Source organism: Anopheles coluzzii, chromosome 3, assembly GCF_943734685.1.
Source record: "Anopheles coluzzii chromosome 3, AcolN3, whole genome shotgun sequence".
Classification (NCBI taxonomy): Eukaryota; Metazoa; Arthropoda; class Insecta; order Diptera; family Culicidae; genus Anopheles; species Anopheles coluzzii.
The window spans coordinates 68898892-68918493 of NC_064671.1; the positions used below are offsets into that span (position 1 = coordinate 68898892).

At 45.9% G+C, this 19602-nt stretch overlaps 2 protein-coding genes across 4 annotated transcripts in view; one reads left to right on the plus strand and one right to left on the minus strand.

Moving 5' to 3' along the window:
* Positions 1–19602, plus strand: part of LOC120957583 (teneurin-m) — a 512748-nt gene that overhangs the window by 88299 nt on the left and 404847 nt on the right. The window lies entirely within an intron of this gene.
* LOC120957586 (probable endochitinase) lies at positions 14122–18608 on the minus strand. The gene is made up of 5 exons (XM_040379868.2): positions 18320–18608; positions 17257–17915; positions 16513–17186; positions 14821–16197; positions 14122–14745 (listed from the first exon to the last, which is right to left on the minus strand). The coding sequence occupies exons 1-5, from the start codon at positions 18381–18383 to the stop codon at positions 14649–14651; spliced, it is 2871 nt and encodes a 956-aa protein (XP_040235802.2). The 5' UTR covers positions 18384–18608; the 3' UTR covers positions 14122–14648.

Here is a 19602-nt window from a genome sequence, read left to right on the forward strand (position 1 = left end):
GAAAGCCATCCGCTGGCCCTGGCAGAGTGTGTTAAATGAGAAACGGATTACAGTTGCATCCAGCGAGCGAGGCCGCTTTACACGCGATCGGGACGGGTCGTTGAGGAACGCACCGAGGAAGAAGCTTGATTGGGAGGGGTTGAGGGTGTGCAAAATTCCTGGCAGTGTCTACACCTGCATATTCCTTGGCCTGCCATAAATAGCGTTATAAAGCAATTAAAGCTGTTAAACTATGGTGCCAGACGCACAGACGAGAAGGAGTACCGTTTGGTGGAAGGCAAAGAAAATAGAGAAAATTCAGTTTCGGGATGCTTGGGCTGGTGTTTGAACAATCGAACACCGTTTCTATTGCACACAAACTGCTTTATTGTTTGATGTTTTTCAGCGCCATTGCTTGCACGTTCGATTTCTGTCTACTCAAAAGGACATTAAAGCATTAGCACTAGTTTGAGTGCGTGACGAAAGGTAGCAAAACCAACCCCGACACAGACTTTTCATAAAGTTCATCTTCATTTGCGAAGCACAGTACCGATCATTACCTATTACAATTGCTGTGTAATCATGTTTGTGTCACTTTGTGTGCAGGGCACAAATTCCATCTCGAAGCACACCTACACACACCCACCGTGCCGGTAATTACAGCCAACGAAATGCACATTCACGTTCGTACACATTCAGTCGCACAATTGATCATAACCGTCGCCGGGAAGGCTACACTGTTTGCTGACAACAATAATGCTGTCGATAATTGCCTTTTGTGCTCGGGATGCTATCTGCCGGAGTGGAGAGAGAAGGGGACAGGGTCGCCAAATGAAAGGATAATCGATGGTGCATTGATGTTAGGTGAGATGTGCAACGTTCGATGGTTCGATTGGCTCGTGCTGATGACGATGATGTATGACCCGAAACGTCACCGTCACTAAGGATGGTGCAATGGTAAACATTTACAGGAATGAGGTGAAGAGCACATGAAAGCAAACAGGTTCCGGGGCAGGAAGTTCACAGCAGCGTTGTAATTTAATCTTGCAAAATTCCTTCTAAGCGTTGGAAGACTCTCTTCCGGGCGACTGAAGTGTAGTGTAGAGTGGAACTTTGATGGAATTCGCATAAACCGATCATAACTGCAGAGTTGAGGAGTTGATTGCAGTTGTGCTTCTGCCCAAGACGCAGTTCAATCTGCATCCTAAGCTCAAATAAAACGAAATAATTTCATTGGAGATTGGAATGTTTATCAACCAATTGATTAAGCATAAGAAAATATTGATTTTTAATATCAATTTATTTATAGTACTTGAAAAATAATTCTAAACATTATTTAAACAACGAAATATAATTATTCATTACTCTTTGCACCATTTTGACGTATGTTAAAGCTTAACCCAAGCGAACGCCAGCTTTATTCAAAAGCTCTGACCCAATTCCAATTAACCAACATGCCGAGTTGTGAGGTTTCTCGCACACGCCTCCACACGTATTGCGGGTTGTTTAAACCGTTCGAAAAGCGGATTAGGTAACCCGATCAATGGCTGGATTTGTAGTTTTATTGCTTACCGACACTTGTTTTAATTATCCGTTCCGGCGTTCGGGCTCGAGGACATAAAACTGCACCATACCAGTGGGATGAGCATAGGCGTGGTTGCGTTGCTTGTGCTGTTAAAAAAACATATTCCATTCCGGGCGTGCAACCACACCTCGGCTCGGGATGAGTTGTTTATGGACGATAGATCGTTGTTTGGGCAAAAATATTGCCGCTTTTCCGATGTTTTCGCTCTCGCGCTCGGGCTGGTTGCGTTGGGTTGGTGCCATCGACGTGTGATGATGCATAATACCTGTAACCATAACAAAAATGCATCGCTGTAGGTGGAAAAAGCGAACAAATAAAGTGCCAGCGCTCGGGCATGGGTTAGGCAAAAGGTAATCTAAATTCATCGGACAACACGGCCGCACGTTCCTGTAGTGCTTTTTTTCGTGTTTCTGTGTTGGAAATGAAGAATAGATTTTTAATCCTGTTTTGATTTCGATTAAATGCGTGCTTGTGTTTATGTTTTCTCTATAAAAATCAATCTTTTTTGCACTGTCGCTCGCGTGTTGTTCATTTTGATGAAAGCTTTTTGTGGCTGAAAAGCTGCCTGTTGGTACGATTTATGCGCAATATTTTTGACATGGTTTCATCACAAAAGCACCCCGTAAAAAGTCAATTAAACGACGAACCAAAAGCGATAATCAGCGTGCGATAACATCGAACGATATATTGTTTCAAAATTTGCACAAAAAAAGAATGCACGCTTTATCGAAATCCCTGCACAGTTCAGCATAAATTAAACCTACATTAACCAACCGTTTTGAGGGCGATGAGCGAGCGGCAAGCTGCACCCTCCAGCAGGAGGAAACATTATCATTCATTGTGCAACCACCGAAAGGTGTAAGGCAGCAACAAAACAAAAAGGAATGGCAAAAAGCAGTGCACCGAAACAACTAGTACATTGGATTTTCCGGCTCGTTAAAATGGCTGTAGCAAAATAAAGCGAGCACATGCACCAACAACAGCAGCAGGAACGGAAAATCAGAAACAAAGCGATTGCTTACTGTTCATAACCACCACCACCATCACCCCCGTGGAGCGGTGCTATCGTTAGGGTGGCTAGCAATCGTAGCGGCTAATCTGCTGGAACATTGAATTTTAACGCCATCTTAAAAAGCGAGAGAGCGTGGCATGGGTGGCACGAAGCTGAATCTTTTGTACAGCTTAATCTGTTACAAGTAAAACCGATCCTTCCGGGGATGTATTGCACCGAAGAGGGGAGGGGGGGGGGGGGGCGCCCGGGCATGGGAAAACAAACGTAGCAGAAGATAGTGATAGCCAGGATTTTACCGTTTGGTGAGATTTTCCAGTAGCAGCGAGATGCTGGCTCTTCCGACCGACTGTGTACGGGATGCATTTTTGTGCATTTATTCATGGCGATGGTTTCGCTTCTCGTCGTTTTTTTCTATTTTTTCTTTCTCTTTGCCCACTTCCAACAGCACGGTGTTGTTGTGTGTAGCGTCCGAAAGTGTAGCTTCTCGTGAGACGTCAGCAAAGCAGCGTGAGTGTGAGTACATTTGTTTCGATTGTGTGCATTTGGCCGGTTGTTGTTTGTCCACTTTGGCACACACGAATGAAAAAAGCTCTCCACTGGACGTCCACAAACGATGCGTCGGTGTCTTCGTCCGTGTGCAGCGAGCAATCAGGGGTTGAGGATGGTGGACTGTGTGCATTATCTCTTACCCCTGTGTTTGCGTCCGCCTTTGCATTAACCCATTTCTTCAAGAAAAAGCCACACGCTAAGCACCGAGACACGTGTCCTTATACGATCACACACACACACACACAGTCAGCTTTCCAGTTGCAGTTGCTTGGCTGAAAAGTACTAGCGAGCAGAAGAAGAAACCCACATTCCCAGTAAACAAAACACAATGTTATCCGTCCGAGTGTGGTGGGTTTGTCCGGGATGAATAATTCATTGTTTTCTATCGTGATTGCTGATGCAACTGTCGTCGGCATCGTTGTCGCTTGGTACCGATCGGAGTGTCGCCGGACTTTTGCCTTTGCCGTGCCGTGGCAGGCAGGATACTTCTTCGTACGGGGACAGAAGCTGGACGTCTCTCTCTCTCTCTCTCTCTCTCTCTCTCTCTCTCTCTCTCTCTCTTCCTCTTTCTCTCTTGGTGCAGAACGATAACGAGCTTCAAACGGACGGATTGTGCTGGGCGTGGAACACTTCATTCCGGTGGACAGGCTGGGTCTCTTAAAGAATGGATTTAGAATTAAGATGCAACGTTGGGAAGTATGTTTTGGGGCGAAGCCGGTTTTACTGTTTGCTTTGAAGCTGTGTGAATAGTATGGAGATTTAAATGTTTTAAAGTTGTTGGTTTTATAATTAAATAAGTAATTAAATTTAAGCAAAAGATAGGTTTTCGTCACTTTTAAAAGAAATGACCAGTTATTCTTTCTATGATGCTTCAACGAATGCATAACTTTAGGCGCAATTTCCAATGGGCATTTTTTCTTATTCTCTTTAATGTTTTCTTACTTTTTCTGCCTTTTAAATCCTCTTTATTCCTATTTAAATATTTATTTGAGTTTCTTTTTGACCAAAAACCATCTTGGCTTAAACCACTGTTAGACAACACATTTTCTAGCCGTTTTCATCCTGTTCACAGCAAACAAAATGCTCTGAACGCACTCGCCCAGCATCTTGAACCTATTGCAACTCACTGTCCCGACTAGATCTCTTAATTTTCACCTTAATGTTATTCCTGAAGCTTTCGCAAAGAGAAGTGCATTATGCGTCCAAGCCGCTTGCCTCCTTCCGCTGCCGAATCATCTGCTTATGGTGGAATTATGCTGCGTCGCGCTCACCACTGGAAGGTGGCTTAATAGTCTTCGGTTCATGAGTCAATTTGCTTCAAGTACATTAATCGATTTTTGCCTCATCCATCCTCCTTTTTCCCGGGCTGCCTCACAATACCCACCAAAAGGTATTTCTCCTTTTCTTTCGTTGTGCGGCACAAACAGCTAACAAGCCGGCAAACCCATCGCGCCCTGCTGCACGCACGGCCGGCGGGGGGAGATGGCATTCTTGCGTAAATATTAAATGTAAACATAATTTTACGGGCGAAAAATAAATTTACGAGTTAATCAATATCGAATTTATGTGTACTGTGACTTCATCCCCCAGAAACCCGGCGGTGGGCCCCCCAAGAAAACGGACGCATTCGCGACGAACGCACTTTCTCGCTTAGAAAGTGGGTTTATGTTGACATGAAAAATGTACTGCCCCGTGCTGCCACACTGCTGCGATGCCTGGTTTTGACCACTTTTTGATTTTTACTGCGTGATGTTGTGTTGTTTTTTTCTCTCTTCTCTCCTTTTACTACCCACCCGCACATGAACCTTTTTTATGTATGTGTGTGTGTGACCGAAAGCGAAAGGAAAACCGAACGAACGTAAAATTTTGTTTATGAGCTCGTACTACATTTGATCTCGAGGTGATGGTTCGGAGGATTGGGGGATGATAATAATGTTTACAAGTCAGCTCAGATGGTCGTGAAGCTGCATTGAAAGGAGGGACAGACCCTCCGCGGTGTTGTGCGGACGTTGTAAGCTAAGGATTTTGAGCAAATAGCTGCGAGAAACGTGCTGCTTCAATGTGTAAGAGTGGAAATTTGCTGCTTTACAAACATGACACAGTTTTGCATTTGTCGCTTGGCCGCTGAGGGTTTTTTGTTCATTTTAATGCGTGATTTCAATGACCAAATTCCTAAAACGTTCTTTAGATAGAAATTGTGTTGTTGTTACCCCTAAAATCCTTTTTCTCGCTCAGCATTCCTCTTCCATAAACAGCACTAGAAAGTAGCCAAATTGTATTAACCAAACACAAAAGGTAATTAAAATTTTTAATGAATTTCCCCTCGTCAGGGTCCACCAGCACAGAAACAATCTCATCTTCTCGCTTGCCAAAGATTCAACTTCTTAAAGAAGGTCTCCTTAAGTCATTGTCAATTGGTCCACTTATTACTGAGGGGTATTTAGTTGGGGACACACCACAACAGAGAAGGCAAGTAAGTTGCCTCAACAGGAACCCAAATTGGTTCTCTTTCTTACCTAACTTGCACGAAGAAACTTGAGAGAAGAACCGGCGCTGATGCCGCTGATAACACCGATAATGATGGTGATGATGATGATGATGATGATGATGACGATGATGAAAAATTGTCACTGGATGCTCGAACGGCTCAGTGCAGCCCAAGACAAACTCTTCGCGAGCACCCGGTAGCCGGGGTTGTGTTTTTTGGGGAGGAGAGAGACCGGAGCAGAAAGAAAATCTCTGTAAATAACAATAACAAAACTTAAGCAGTGGCGCCCTAAGTGGTCGTTGGACCGCTTGCTCGCGACCGTGCGGGTCAGCTTCCCACGGGGCAAATGAGTGGGTGAGTTGAATGGCACGCTGAAAGCATGAAAAATGGAAGCCGGTGTGAGAGTTTCTCGGCCAGTCTTTCCCATTTTTTGGAAATCCGCAGTCCGGTCCAAATATTAGGTCAGCCGTTTCGAAGGAGCCAAGCGATGGAAGTGGTGAGGTGGTGAGGTTGTGTTGATATGTTAAATACGAAGCTGCCAGGGAAGACGGAATAAAACGCGAATAAAACTGTCCCTTTTTTGCTGTTCTATGTCTCTTGTTCTCTCTTTCTTTTCTGTGCTGAAGAGCTGGGATTAGAGATAAGGTTTAATTTTGGTTGAATTTGATGAAAATATGAATTTCTCGCCCCGGCCTCCTAGAAGCGCATTTCGGGAGGACTTTCTTAGAAAAAGCAAAATGAAGGCAACACAAAACAACAAAAAATGGGACAAAACTTTTCACTCGCTCTGCCCGCTCCGGACTCTGGTAGCACTGTTTCCCCCCTGGAGGGCACTAGGGACAGTAAACAACTGGCCAAAATGTTCAGTTCCTCCTTCACCGAGCAGCTCGATCAAAAGGCCCCGCGCGGAAAGGCCTCGTAAAAATGGCAAAGTAAAAGTAATTAAGCAGCAAAATTGAATAAACAGTCTTAGAATGAAGTTTGGCCGAGGGTTTTGACGCTGATTGGAACAGGGGAGAGAGAGAGGATAAAAAGAAAGAAGCTTGAAGAGTGAATGTATTTGTCGTTGAAAAATGGACAAGAAGAAGAAGAAGAAATGTAGCGAAAAGAAACAGAAAGTGCCTGTGGCGACGGCGCTTAAGAACGATTGACAGGAGACAATTGCAGAAGAGATGAATGGGTCAGGGGCAAATGAGGTATGCAAATTGGTCGTTGAAATTGCAATTAAGAAGACATTGTTTTTTTATTTACGGCAAGATTTTTGTGTACCTTAAGTGGGGGAAAAGGGAAAAGATGCTTCCTGTGAGAACAGCATGAACAAATTCCTACGACAAGAATGAAAAAGATGATGACAGTCAAGCCTTAGTGTCAAAGTGTACTCTGATGCATTAAAAGCACAAAGTTAAATAGTTATCCTTTCAAATTCACATCGTTATTCAAATAAACATCAACACTATCAATTTCAAAACCTTTTTTAATCCTTTTAAGAAATATCCCCAAACCACTGATTACAATTCAAGCGTCTTTTAAGCCTTCTTCTGTCTCTCTCACACACCCTATTAATTAGACAACCTCCTCACTGATTGCTGCTTCACGCACGAATACACATGTTTTTCGTCCGGCAGTCCCGCTTCATCCTGCCAGAGCCCGGAAGCGATGAAAAATGTCTTCCCACACCTTGCTTGTCTAGCGAAAGCTTTCTCTCACTTGAGTCGTAAACTTTCCACCCTTCCCCAGCAAAGCAAACCAGTCTAACCCGTCCCGGAATTGTGAATGTGCACGAGCATCACATTTTTAATGAAACTCTCAATTGGGCAATAAATATAAAAGTTAATTGTAGTTTTATTTTCTTTCCCGCCCTGTCTTTCTCCGTACATACACACACATTTATGCCGCTCCTCCCGTTGCATTGGAACTTTTCCGGGATGCTTCCTGCTTCCCCGGTTTGTAGCCCGTCTTGTGAATCGACTTCATTTACACCAGCCTCAAAATTACCGCACAATGTCTTGTACCGCGCAGTGTCTGTCATGCCGTCTGAGGTGAACCGGCGAGGTGTGTGTAGCATGCAACTTTTCCTCGCGCCAGGAGTTTTATGAAACCCAATTTGAGGTGGGAGAGAGGGTACAAAACAGGCACAGGGGGTAAAAAAGGAGGTGGTAGAAATTTTCTCTCCGATTTACTACCGATTCCCTTCGCTTGCTTGCATTTCAATTGCTTCCCCCTTCTACAGCGCCCCCTGGATGGCTGTGATGCGCCCAACGAAGAAGTTTGTCTATAGCTCGAGCGCAGAAACGGCGGCATTAGATAAGAGATGAACCTGCCGATAGGTTTGGCTTTCGAGTGTAAAGTTGCTTGCGCCCGAAGGTGTCCGGGGTGTTGCGAGGCAGGGAGTGACGGCTGTTCACTCGCCATGTTCTGTTGCGGCCCGTTGCAAGCGAATGTCAGAAACACATCGAAACACACACACCCAGCGCCGGAAACTGGGCGCATCCGGGAAGAAGGAGTTATGATTAAAAATACTTTATTATACGACTTCCTTTTCAAGAGAGAGGTGTGGACAGGAAGGGAAGAGAAGGGAAGGGATAGATCAGCTCGCTTGTGCCGACAGGCTGCAACTCGGCGGAAAACAACGTTGCTGACGATGTTGATGCATGCCGCAAGCGAGCGAACCCACTCTGGTAGGTAGAAAGCGCTACCAAGTTTTCCCTCCTCGTTCTCTCTCTCTCTCTCTACATATCTCTCTCGCTTTCTTGTTGTCTCTTGGTTGGACGCCAACTGGCAGGGATTGGATGGGTTGGGAAGGTGGTGCAACCGGTGCAATTTGAAAAGCAAGAAACATTTTCCTCACTTTTGTGCTAAACGAGCGTCAGCGAAAAAGTTGCTCTCACACTGCTTTTCTCCCTCTGTCTCTCTCTCTCTCTCTCTCTCTCTCTCTCTTCTTCTCATACTGTTGCAACCCAAAACCTTGGGGTTTAGCTGAAGCCAAAAATTTAACGGGTCAAATCATTTGCAATACCACGCCTCCCGCTCGCTAGCGTCACCCGTTTCGGCCCGAAGAAAAGGACGGTGGTTACCAAGGTGGCCGAAAAGTTTTCCGCTTCGAGGAAGGATGCAACAAGCGCCTAACGAGTGTGTGCGTTAAGTCTTTGGCCAAAACCTGTGGGCGAACGTGGCTTTGGATGGAGAGAGAGAGAGAGAGAGAGAGAGAGAGAGAGAGAGAGAGAGAGAGCGAGAGAGAGCGGAGATAGTAGATGGACGGAAAAATGTTTATAATGTTCCTTTAATTGGAGGTAACCTTTCTGCCTTCGCTTTTCCTTCACTCTGCACTTGGTTACACTCGTGCACGCGCTCCAAGGGCTTAAAGGGCCGAGAGCGAAACTGATCGGTTTTGTTTAAGCTTTAAGGTTAGTAAGTTATTTCCATGCATTTTTATTTGCATCGGGTTTCAATGCGCTGCTTACGGATCATGTCTCGTACGGTTGCTAACCACTGTGACATAATTAAAACCCTCATAATCTTCTTATAACGCTCAAGCCAGCCTTCATTCACTCGGTCGGTGGTGTTGCTTGGTAGTTGTCTACGGTTTTGAGCATGCCGTTAGGCATCCTGCTGTTAGTTTTGTTCCTTATGTTAAATAACTTTCTCTGATATTTTTTATATGATTTAGATTGCTCTAATTTAAGGATTTGTTGCGTAATATATTACTGAACGTTTGCTGAAGTTGCATCCTGCAATAATTCATTCATTATTTTTAAATAAAACTACAGCAAATTGATTCTTCCGGTGACATAACCTCTTACACAGTACCGTATAATTATGAAAATTAAATTCCAATGCAGCGGTTGGAGCACCCCTGCAGGCAGCGTATCGAAAAGGATTAAGTGTGCCGGTAGAGCAGCGCTGCAAAATGGAAAGCAAGAAAAAAGAATCCTCTCCCGGCCCTGGTCCGATCCGCGTCCCATTCCTGTTCCGATTAGCTCTTATCGCACCGCTGCAGTGCTATTTACATTTGGAAAGGATTACTCGTAGTAAGTTAATTAGATTAAAATAATTACGCTGCAGCCTTTTGTGCGCGGTATTCCGGTTTCCCTTGTCGTGTCGCGGGAAACGGCCTGTCGGTTCGTTTCGCATCGCGCTTTCTTCCGCGACGCTACTTCACGGCTGCTTCTCGGTAATCCACGAAAGAAGCGAAGAAAGGGTCAAAGAGATCTGTTCCATTTGCTCTCCTTACAGCATCGTAGGATTTCATAACTTGTTGTGCAGCAGGCGCAGCTTTTCGCTATTGTTGTGAAGTTATTAATTTGCAGGGCGCACGTGCTCGATATCGTCTTACCGGTCTTACCGGCCCGGTGGACCTTGAACTTACTTTTATTCGCGCTGGTCAGGTGGGGTGAAAAACTTGAGCAAAACGATGATAACACTAGCAACTAGTAATGATATGGAGCGCACGGGACGGTTATTATCTTACCGCAGTAGATAGAAGACAAGAACGATGACTGATAACGCGCTCTAATGTGTGTCTGTTGGCATTCTACCGCTACTACACCCGACAATGACAATGATGAGCTGCTCGTTAATTAGTGTGACTTTTATTAGATGAGTCTCGCCGGAGTCGCAAACCGAATGTGCGATGAATGTACCGAGCGAGCTCAAAGCACATACACCACATCATCCAGAACTTTCGGCCCCCAAAGTTTTGTTGTGCAAGGTTGCGCAAGGCTGGCAAGCGTATGATGGAGTGCCGCGAGTACTGCGAACTCCATCACCCCAATCCCCCAAAACCTGGTGGATAATTTTCCCACCCCACCGAAAACTGAACTATTTCGGCTGGGTAATGATCGTGCGCGTAATGAAGAACGAGAACGGCCCCCAGTGTGGGTGTGGCGGGGCAAGCATTCCTGCACGAGACGGCACACAATATTCTCTCGCGGGAACTTTCGTCACCTTCGAACTTGCCTTCCTTTGGCGGTAATCACCAACGGCCCCCGGAGAGAGACGTGGCAAGGGGTCAAAGCTCTTCATTAGTGGGGCGATGTTTGATCTAATTAATTTATAACATACTCACGAATTGTGCGCTCTTAGCGAGGATGTGGTAAGGTGCAAAAAGTCCCCCAAGGGGTTCACCAAAGCAAGCTCAAATTCCGGCAATCAAGAGCTCTCAGAATAACGCGGATATTTGGAACCATTTCTGAGACAAAGCAGATATTACTACACGCTTTTAGAAATAGCTTTAAACGCCAATTCCTTAAGATTCCTTCTAATGAGGGCGTTTGGATTTAAACTGCCCTTTTAAACCATGATACGCCCAAAGATTCTTCCACTGGCTGCCTACGTTCCAGGAACTGTTTGCCGACAAAGTGTGGGACGGGACAAATATTGACCGTACGGATTAAGCCTCATTTTTGTGTCTCCTGGGTAACGATAGCTAATTTGATTGATAGCAAGCTCCGCCCGTGACGATAGATATTCAAAACAAGTAACAACTGCGGGACACGACATCTGTGTAAGATGGTTAGTTAAACACGGCCCGCAACGCAACCATGCCCGATAGTACGCGGCGGTAGTTTTCTGCTGGTTGGGGCTCTGACAGCGAGACAAACGATCTCGGAAGATGGCGAGACATCGACCTAAGACATTCAAGGACGGAGCTGACATCCCATCCCACTCCACACTGGGGCAACTTTTTCTTCCCACAATGCCGCTTCCGTCTCTCTCTCTCTCTCTCTCTCTCTCTCTCTCGTGCTTGTTTTCGCCAGCTCTTCGACACTGTCTGATGTCTGACGCGCTCCGTTTCCTGCTGCTGGCAAGTGAAACGAACATCAATCAGTAAAATAAATAATCTGAAAATTAAACAAAACTGATTGCGCTTCCTCTTCCACACATACACACAAAGACACAGAGAACAGCATCTTCGGAACCGGGCATTCCCTTGGCCGGGATAGTGAGCTCTTCGTTGTTGCTGTTTGCCATTACCTTCGATTAAAGTATGCTTTCTTCCGACAAGCGACAAGGTTGCCCTCATCATTCTCGATTGCAACGCCAGAGTATTTGTAACCCTATCCCCGTAGTTTATCGTGTCGCATCACAGGTTGAAAATCACATAGTTCGTGTATGTTTGTGTGTGTGTTTGTTGCGAAACTGTTTGAAGCTTTCAATCAGCTGCGAAACGTTCTGAAAATCGACTGCTGCGCTGGCGTTACTGGCGATGGAGGTGCTGGTGCGTTGGCTCGCACAGGAACCAAGAACCAAGGGAGTGAACATTGATCCTTTGACTTGTAATTTCCTGCCGTGTCACGGGCAGGACGATAAACTAGCGTCACGCGTCGTAGCGGACCGTAAATTGCTTGTCGTTCGGATTGCCCGCTTTAAGGGTGAGCTGCAGGAAGAAGTTATTTCGCGAATGTTTTAGTACTTTCGTATGTTATTTTCTGTAAGCTGTCTCGCTTATACAAATTTGCTTTAAGATCTTGAGATAAAAATGAAGTTTTTAGCTACATTTTAATAAGAAACCATTTTGGATGCTTGTTTTATGATAGCTTCTTTAGTAATAATTCCAAGGAAAAAGAAAGTACATCATAACCATTCCCATCAAACATTGTTTGCATGTGTTTCTGCTAATTTAAAGTAATGTTTGTACTGCAAATTGCTCCATCCATCCATACACAATCTCCACAATAATCGTCAACAAAATCGGCGCTCCCTCGCCCATAATTTCATTGCAGTTGGAAATTGAATTTCCTTCCGCTAGGGGTAATAACCGGTGTCGAATCGCTTAAATGCTTAGTCCACTTGCTCACGTACACGCGGGTAACGGTTTCCCGTTTGACGATTGAAAAACGCGTAAACATTCACAACACAACGTCACATTGGCAAACTGTCCTTAAGGGGTCCGTAATGTATACATTGAAAAGTAATCGAACGACTCTTGGAGAAGTGAAAAAAAAACAGACCACACACACAGGACAAACTTCAAAGACGATTTTGCATTTCCATCGAAGATGTGGGGGGAAAAATAGGAAAAGCGGGAAGGAGGAAAAAACCACCAACCGTAAAGATAACGAACGTCGGCCGCGCTCCGCAAGAAACGGCGCATTCGGATCATGTTGATATTGATAATCGAAGCTGGAATAAATTTAAATAAATATCGTTTGAAGTCCTGTTGTTGACTTGTTTCCCATCTGTCGCCGGGCACATGCTAATGGCTGGCAAGAAACAGGAGCGCCCTGAGGGTGTACGAGTACAACCGCCGTGGTTGGACAAACAATGTCTAAGACGCCATATTTCCATCCACTCATTGCTGCCGGTGTCCGCTTCGCCACGTTTCAGCAAGATGATGATGGTTTTTCTGACCAACCTGTGAGAGGCGTACCATTTGCCATTGCCGTTTAAACAGCGCAATTTTCTGGAACTTTTTTGGATGGCTTGGGTTGTTTTTTTCTCGTCTCTCTTGCTTTCTCCGGACCTTGTACACCCTCCCTGTAATGGTTTCCGTAGGAATGTTGCCTGGGAGGATCGCCGCCAAACGTCACTTTTCGGTGATGTGATGTGGCCTGCAGATAAATTACAATATTCCGATCCGCCCCGAAAGACAACCATAAGGGTCGTGTCTCGCGATGGCATCGGAATGGAAATTGATGTTTGCTTACGTGTCACGGCACTGTTTGTGGCACTGTGGAAACAGTGGCGGGTAAATATAATTACGCCATCGAAAAACTTTCCCCCAGAAAATGATGATACTACCCCAAATGGATCTTCTACGCCGGCCGGAGTGCGAGTGGCAATATCGGAAAGCAATGATAATGTTTCAATAAGAAAATCAAACAACCGCGCCACTAGCAAGAGTGGGCAGGATATGCAGAAGCAGAGCAAAACTGCAACCGTCTGCAACTTTGCCGAGTTCCCTTATTCGAGTAACTACTAAGGAAGGAGTGAAATTATTTCCTCGTTCTTTTAGTTACGTTTATCCAACCGGATCTCGCAAGAATGCTGCATCGAGGCAGGATTCCGAGCAGGGTTTAGGAGGAATGAAAGGAAAATAGTTTGCTGGTCGTTGCTGGTAGTGAGCGGACAACGTACAACCAAAACAAAAAATCTGGTCAGTCTGGTGTCTAGCACGGCTATGCAAAAACCTCCTGTGTCCAGCTTACCTTTTTGCAGCGTGTCTGCCTGCTCTTTGCAGGCCCAAACCAATTCCAGTTAGGGAGTTTCATAAACCAGAGCAGAAAGTTAATACAAATTTATTGTTATCAGAAAAGTTTTTTGATTAAACGCACCCAACGGCTGGAAGGGGAGGAGGGGGGGAAGAAATGCAGGGCTAGTTGTGAAAGGTGACTTTTTTCCCCCTCTGTTTGAGCTGGTTTGACTTGTGGTTTGTGTCCGTGGTTAGCTTGTGGCTAAGAAAAGGTGGAAAAAAGCTTCCACCCAAGAAGTTTATGATAGGTTCAGTAAGAATATTTATCGTTCTTATCTTGTTGTACAACGAACAAATGAAGGGAAACTCAATTCTGATTAAAAGTTTGCAACACAAAAATCGCTTCATTTATTTGCTTTTGGTTTTGTCTTAAAGCTGTTTCGAAGATTCGCTTAAAATCATTCTTTTTGCGCAATTTTAAAGCAAACTTTCAATTCTTAGGCCACACTTCTGGCCCAGGCCACACCTCTGTGAAGTAACTTCGACATCGGAATCTCATTTCTCGAGGGTAATTTCATGACTTTCAGGTTTTTTTGTTCCCCGACATCCCGGAGTCGCAAACACCGTGCAACTTCCCCACTGACGCGTCATCTCATTTACACACAAATGACTTTTGTTCTATTGGTAGTGCAAATGAATTTGTTTTTACTTCTCCTTGGAGTTTACCTGGAAAAACTGTGCGCAAACCTCAACCGCTCAAGTCGTTCTTATAGTTGAGGTGTTTTTTTTTTTTTTTGGAAATATAAAGATCTGAAGTTAACGTTAACCAACACCAGTGTAAAGATATCACTAAGGTGAACAAGAACCTCAATGGTGCCGTGTTCACTTATTCACTCAGTTACCTCTAGCACGCCACACGATTCGGATAATCGCAAGTGCTTGTGGCAATATTGAAGTACAGCCCGTTCAAGCAGGTGTATTTCCAGCTGGTAAAGAACGATCTGCAATCAGAAGGATTAAAAATGGAATCAGGCCCAATAGAGATCAACCAATACCAGAGAGCGATTCATTCTTACCCATTCGGAATGCATCGATAGTAGACGCTGCAGTTGGTTGGATCACGAACGTATCCATTCCTAGGACATGTTGTTGGCAGAACAGGCGGCGAAGTAGTGGTTGTCGTCGTAGCTTTCGTTGTTGAAGTTGTGGTCGTTGGTGCTCTGGTGGTCGTCGTAGTGGTTGCTTTAGTTGTTGTTGTGGTTGTCATTGTTGCCTTTGTAGTGGTCGTCGTGCCGGAAGATTCACCATCCGGTATCTTTCGTCCCAGTCCCGTATTAACACCTCTCAGCAGTGGATAAAAGCCCTTCCCGCAGAGATTCTTTACATCATCGTTCTCCATATCGTACAGCGCCATGCCCGCCAGTCCGCGCGTTATAATGTACGCACCCTTCAGCTGCACCGTCTGTACCTCTTCGTAGGTGGCCCACGAGAATTTGTTGGTGGCGTAGAACGATTCCTGCGTCCGATCGAGCACCGTCTCCCATCCTGCTTTCGCTCGCTCCAGACACAGCTCGGGGTAGGACATGATGCCCTCGGTCGTTGTGTACTGGCCCATATCACCCCGGCCAGCCGTTCGTGCACCGATGCCGCTATCGTTCGCTGCGTACAGCTTCATAATGTTCGCCGTCGGAGTAACTCCCAGGATGAGCTTCGAGGCTGGTGCACCTTCCGCGATCCACCCGGTAATGACGGCGTCCACATTGAGCTGAGTTTCATAGAGGGACGTTTCCTTGCCACTAGCGTACAGCGCACTTTGATGGCCCGTCTTACCATCCCAGTAGTTGTGCATATTGAACGCCATCACGTTGAAGTAGTCGACGTACCGCACCAAACTCGGCACGTTGTAGCTGCCCATGAAGAAGTCGCTTGTCGGTGCAACACTGAGCGTTAGCAGCAGCCCGTACATGTGCAGATTGGCGGACAGTTCCGAGATGAAGGTGACAAAGTTGAACCGGTCCTCAGGGTTGCCACCTTTCAGCACGGGATACTGCCAGTAAAAGTCGAGCCCATCGAACTGGTACTGCTGGATGAGGAAGCTCATGATCGAGGAGACGGCCGCCTGTCGGGTGATGGTGTTGTTCATGAGGGTGGAAAATGGGCTCGAGCCGGACTGGAGACTGTTCAGCCCGATCATGCACTTGACGGCGGGAGCACGCTGGCAGACGCTTTTAAAGCGTGCAAACCCGCCATTCGTGACGTCGGCATAACTGTCGAGCAGCTTGATGCTGCCGGTGGACGTGAGCGTGATTGAGCTGTAGACGATGTGTGTGCAGAGGTTGGGATTGATATCCTCGATCGTCACCTTACCATCGCCCACGCGGTACGTGGCCTTGTTGTCGAAGAAGCAGAACAGCTTATCTGAAATGAGGACGGTAAATTGATTAGTTATTTGTCTACACTAAACAGGACTTTGAAGCTTGGTCCAAAATGTGCAACACAAAAAAGCCAACAAGCGTTTTAGGAAGGAATATGGTTTTATTAAATAAAAAGGTTTTCGAGAGATTTCTTAGTGCTAGACAGTGGTGATTCGCTTAAACTGTACAGTCCGTATTGAAGAGGTACGTGCAAACGCTAGCCTTTGGGTCAAAGAATAAACCTGAAGGACATTTTAACAACCAGTTTTCTTGAATCGGCCTGAAACAAAACCAGATAGCAGTTGCCAATTAGTAAACAGTAAGTAGTGCTTATTTCATTCAAACTCTACTCACAGTCCCGGATAACACTGGTAGAATTGGGCGCAGTTGTTTGGATCCCGCATGAAACCACTTGCAGGACAGACCAGCTTTTGGTTCGGCCTTGCAGTCGTAGCAGTGGTGGTGGTCCTGTATGTAGTGGTGGTCGTGGTTAACGGTCGTTGCGTTGTTGTGGTCGTGATGGGTCGTGCCGTGCTTGTAGTGGTGGTCTTCGCAGTAGTTGTAGTTGTTCCCGGTGTTGGAGCTCCCGTTCCAAACACTTCCCTGTACACGGCCGACGTGATTGGATGCTGTCCCTCACCGCAGATTCCTCGCGCATCATCAGACTCAATAGACCACACCATGATGCCGCCCAAGTTCATACGCTTCGCGTACTGTACCTTAATCGCAATCGAGTTGACATCGTCGTACGATATCCACTGGTTGCCACGGTACGCGTATGGCACCTGCTGAACACTGCTGAACGCTTTCGTGTACCCACCAGCAACTAGCTTTTCACAGATTTCCAGATAGGAAAGGGTGCCCGGTTCCAGTGTGTACGGACCGGCATCTCCCGGACCGATGGTCGGTGCACCAATGCGAGTGTCCGAAGTAGAGGACAGCTTGAAGGTGTGTCCAAACACGGGCACGCCAAGAACAAGCTTCGATGGTTCTAAACCGGCACCCAACCAAGCCTTAACGCAAGCGTCCTGTAATTCAAGTCAATGTTCTCTGTAGAGTTCTGGTGAAATGATCTACTCTCGCCTTGTCTTTACTTACCACATTCAACATACTGGAGGTATAACCCGTCTCCCAAGAGTTCGGATACATTGGTGCATTCGCACCGGTCTGAGCGTCCCAGTACGCGTGCAAATCGTACGCCATCAAGTTGACAAAGTGTACGTACTTGTTAATCTCCGGCACGTCATACGCGGACCTCAGATAGTCCGCCGTCGCAGCAGTCGCAATCGACAGCAGCAGCCCTTCCTGATCGAACCGGGCGCGAAGATCGCGCAATAGCTTGACAAAGCCAACTCGATCGTCCACCGAACCGCCGCGCAGTGTCGGATACTCCCAGTCCACGTCAAACCCGTCGAAACCGTACCGCTTAACGAATGCGACGGCTGACTCGACGAACACCGCGCGCAGCAGGTCCGAGTTGGCCATCGTCGAGTAGGAGGCGGATCCTTCATTCCAGCCACCAATTGCGACCATTAACTTCACCTTCGGGTTGCGCTGCTTCAGCTGAATGAAGCGCGAATAGCCACCGAGACTGATGTCCAGCCAGCTGTCCAGTATCTTCACATTGCCCTTCGTATCCAGGCCCACGAACGTGTACACGATATGCGTACAGAGGTTGGGATTGATGCTCTCCACGTCATACTTGCCATTGCCAATGCGGTAGGTAGCCCAGCTACCAAAATAGCACACGATGCGATCTACGAGAGTTGAAGACGGGGAAAGAAAATAATCACACACAAAAGAATGAATTAATCGTCTTGAAGTGGCAACACCGAGTTAGGGTCGAATATTCGAATGCTATTGCAATGAAAACTTTCCTTATTAATAGTCCACCACAGAAAGATCGAGTACCAAGGTACTTCATTTCAAAACACAACACAACCAAAACGAACGAACTGTAGGAAGCGACAGCTCCACAGTCGACAGTCACGTGAGTCCTCACTTTGTACGTCGTGATCATCGAGCACAGCGGATTTTTCCGTACATTCGTAGACAGAATTGACAGAACACAGTTTGTGACAGCTCTACAGGCTTTACCCTTCCTCTAAGGTTATCACACTTAGTCTAGTTTTAGGATCGGTTCATTGAAGTTTGCTCATACCGGTAGCGGCGTTAATGCTAGCAACGCTGATCAGCAGCAATCCAGCTACCGCGGCAACCTTCATTGCTGACGGTGGTTTGCGTGCGTTCCACACGTTCCAGAATCGGGGAGAAATTCACAATCACTCGGTCTAAGATGAAAAACTCTCTCACACAAACACACGGAGGAAACAGGTTGCACTAGCTTGCACTGTTTTTTTTTTCAGAACAACTTGCCAAGAACTTGCAGCCTGTGCGCGCGTGTTCACTTTCCGCAATCGGGACGGAACTGAACTGAACCAGCAGAACGGTGGCGACAGAGTCTTTTATACACTTGTAGGGGACCATGATTAAGGTGCAATTTGAGTAGGTGCCAAATTTGCGGAGCTGATAAGGCAGTTTGGGGACGGACTGGACAAAAATCTGTCTTATCTGGCGTGATCTGCAAAAGCGCTATGAGATCGTGTTTGCTCCGTGTGTTTGGTGTATAACAAAATGTGGGTATCTTCCTGTTTGACCCAAGCAAACATGTAGACTGTGTCTTTCAGTACAGCAACTCAGATGTTCGTGCATGAGTCTGTTCATGACAATAGCACTTCTGGATATTAAACGAACAGTTGATAGGACGGAAGTTATTTAGGCGTCAGACAACAGTGAGACTTATTTTTTGATGCAATAAAAATGTGTCAATTTCAACCAAACTTTGTTGATTTTTTCTCAGTTAAAACAATGAACTTCAGCTTCTTGACGAATAGTTCTTTTTCGTTGCGATCCGCAATATTCTTAATTTAAGAATTCTCTCCTAACCATTCGGATCCTTAAATCAAATCATCTAGTATTTTCACTCTTTGGACAACGCAAATTGTTTTTTCTTCACTTTTTCTTCTTGTTTCCCTTGCCCTCTATTCTGCGTATATCACACGCCCTCTTTTCTAATACCCGCTAATTGGATCCCAGGAGAGCCCAGCAGAGTCTCTCATCGACTTCCCGGTGGGCTGTCGAGGACTGCACATGGTCGGGCACGTGTCCTGATTAAATCGAATCGAGGTGCGATTCTCTAAGTCATTCGCATCGCATGATTGATTTCGCATCCCAATGCTATGGGGTATGGAAATAATTGGAAAACGACAGCACTGGTGTTATGGGGGAGGAAACTTCATTAAATTTATCTTTAATACTACCTCAATGCACGAAAGAAAAAAAAACAAATTAAGAACACAGCTGTCTTCGAAAACTAGAAATTAATTTGTGTTTTTTCTCTCTCTTCCTCTCATTTCAGGTATGTAGTTTGCAGCGACTGTCACG

What these genes read in the sequence shown, in the direction of transcription:
- LOC120957586 (XM_040379868.2), bottom strand. Translation starts at nt 18,383, where the DNA reads ATGAAGGTTGCCGCGGTAGCTGGATTGCTGCTGATCAGCGTTGCTAGC. An exon ending in TAGCATTAACGCCGCTACCG is followed by an intron (nt 17,916 to 18,319) that starts GTATGAGCAAAC and finishes CAACTCTCGTAG; the next exon opens with ATCGCATCGTGTGCTATTTT. An exon ending in CCTCCAGTATGTTGAATGTG is followed by an intron (nt 17,187 to 17,256) that starts GTAAGTAAAGAC and finishes CTTGAATTACAG; the next exon opens with GACGCTTGCGTTAAGGCTTG.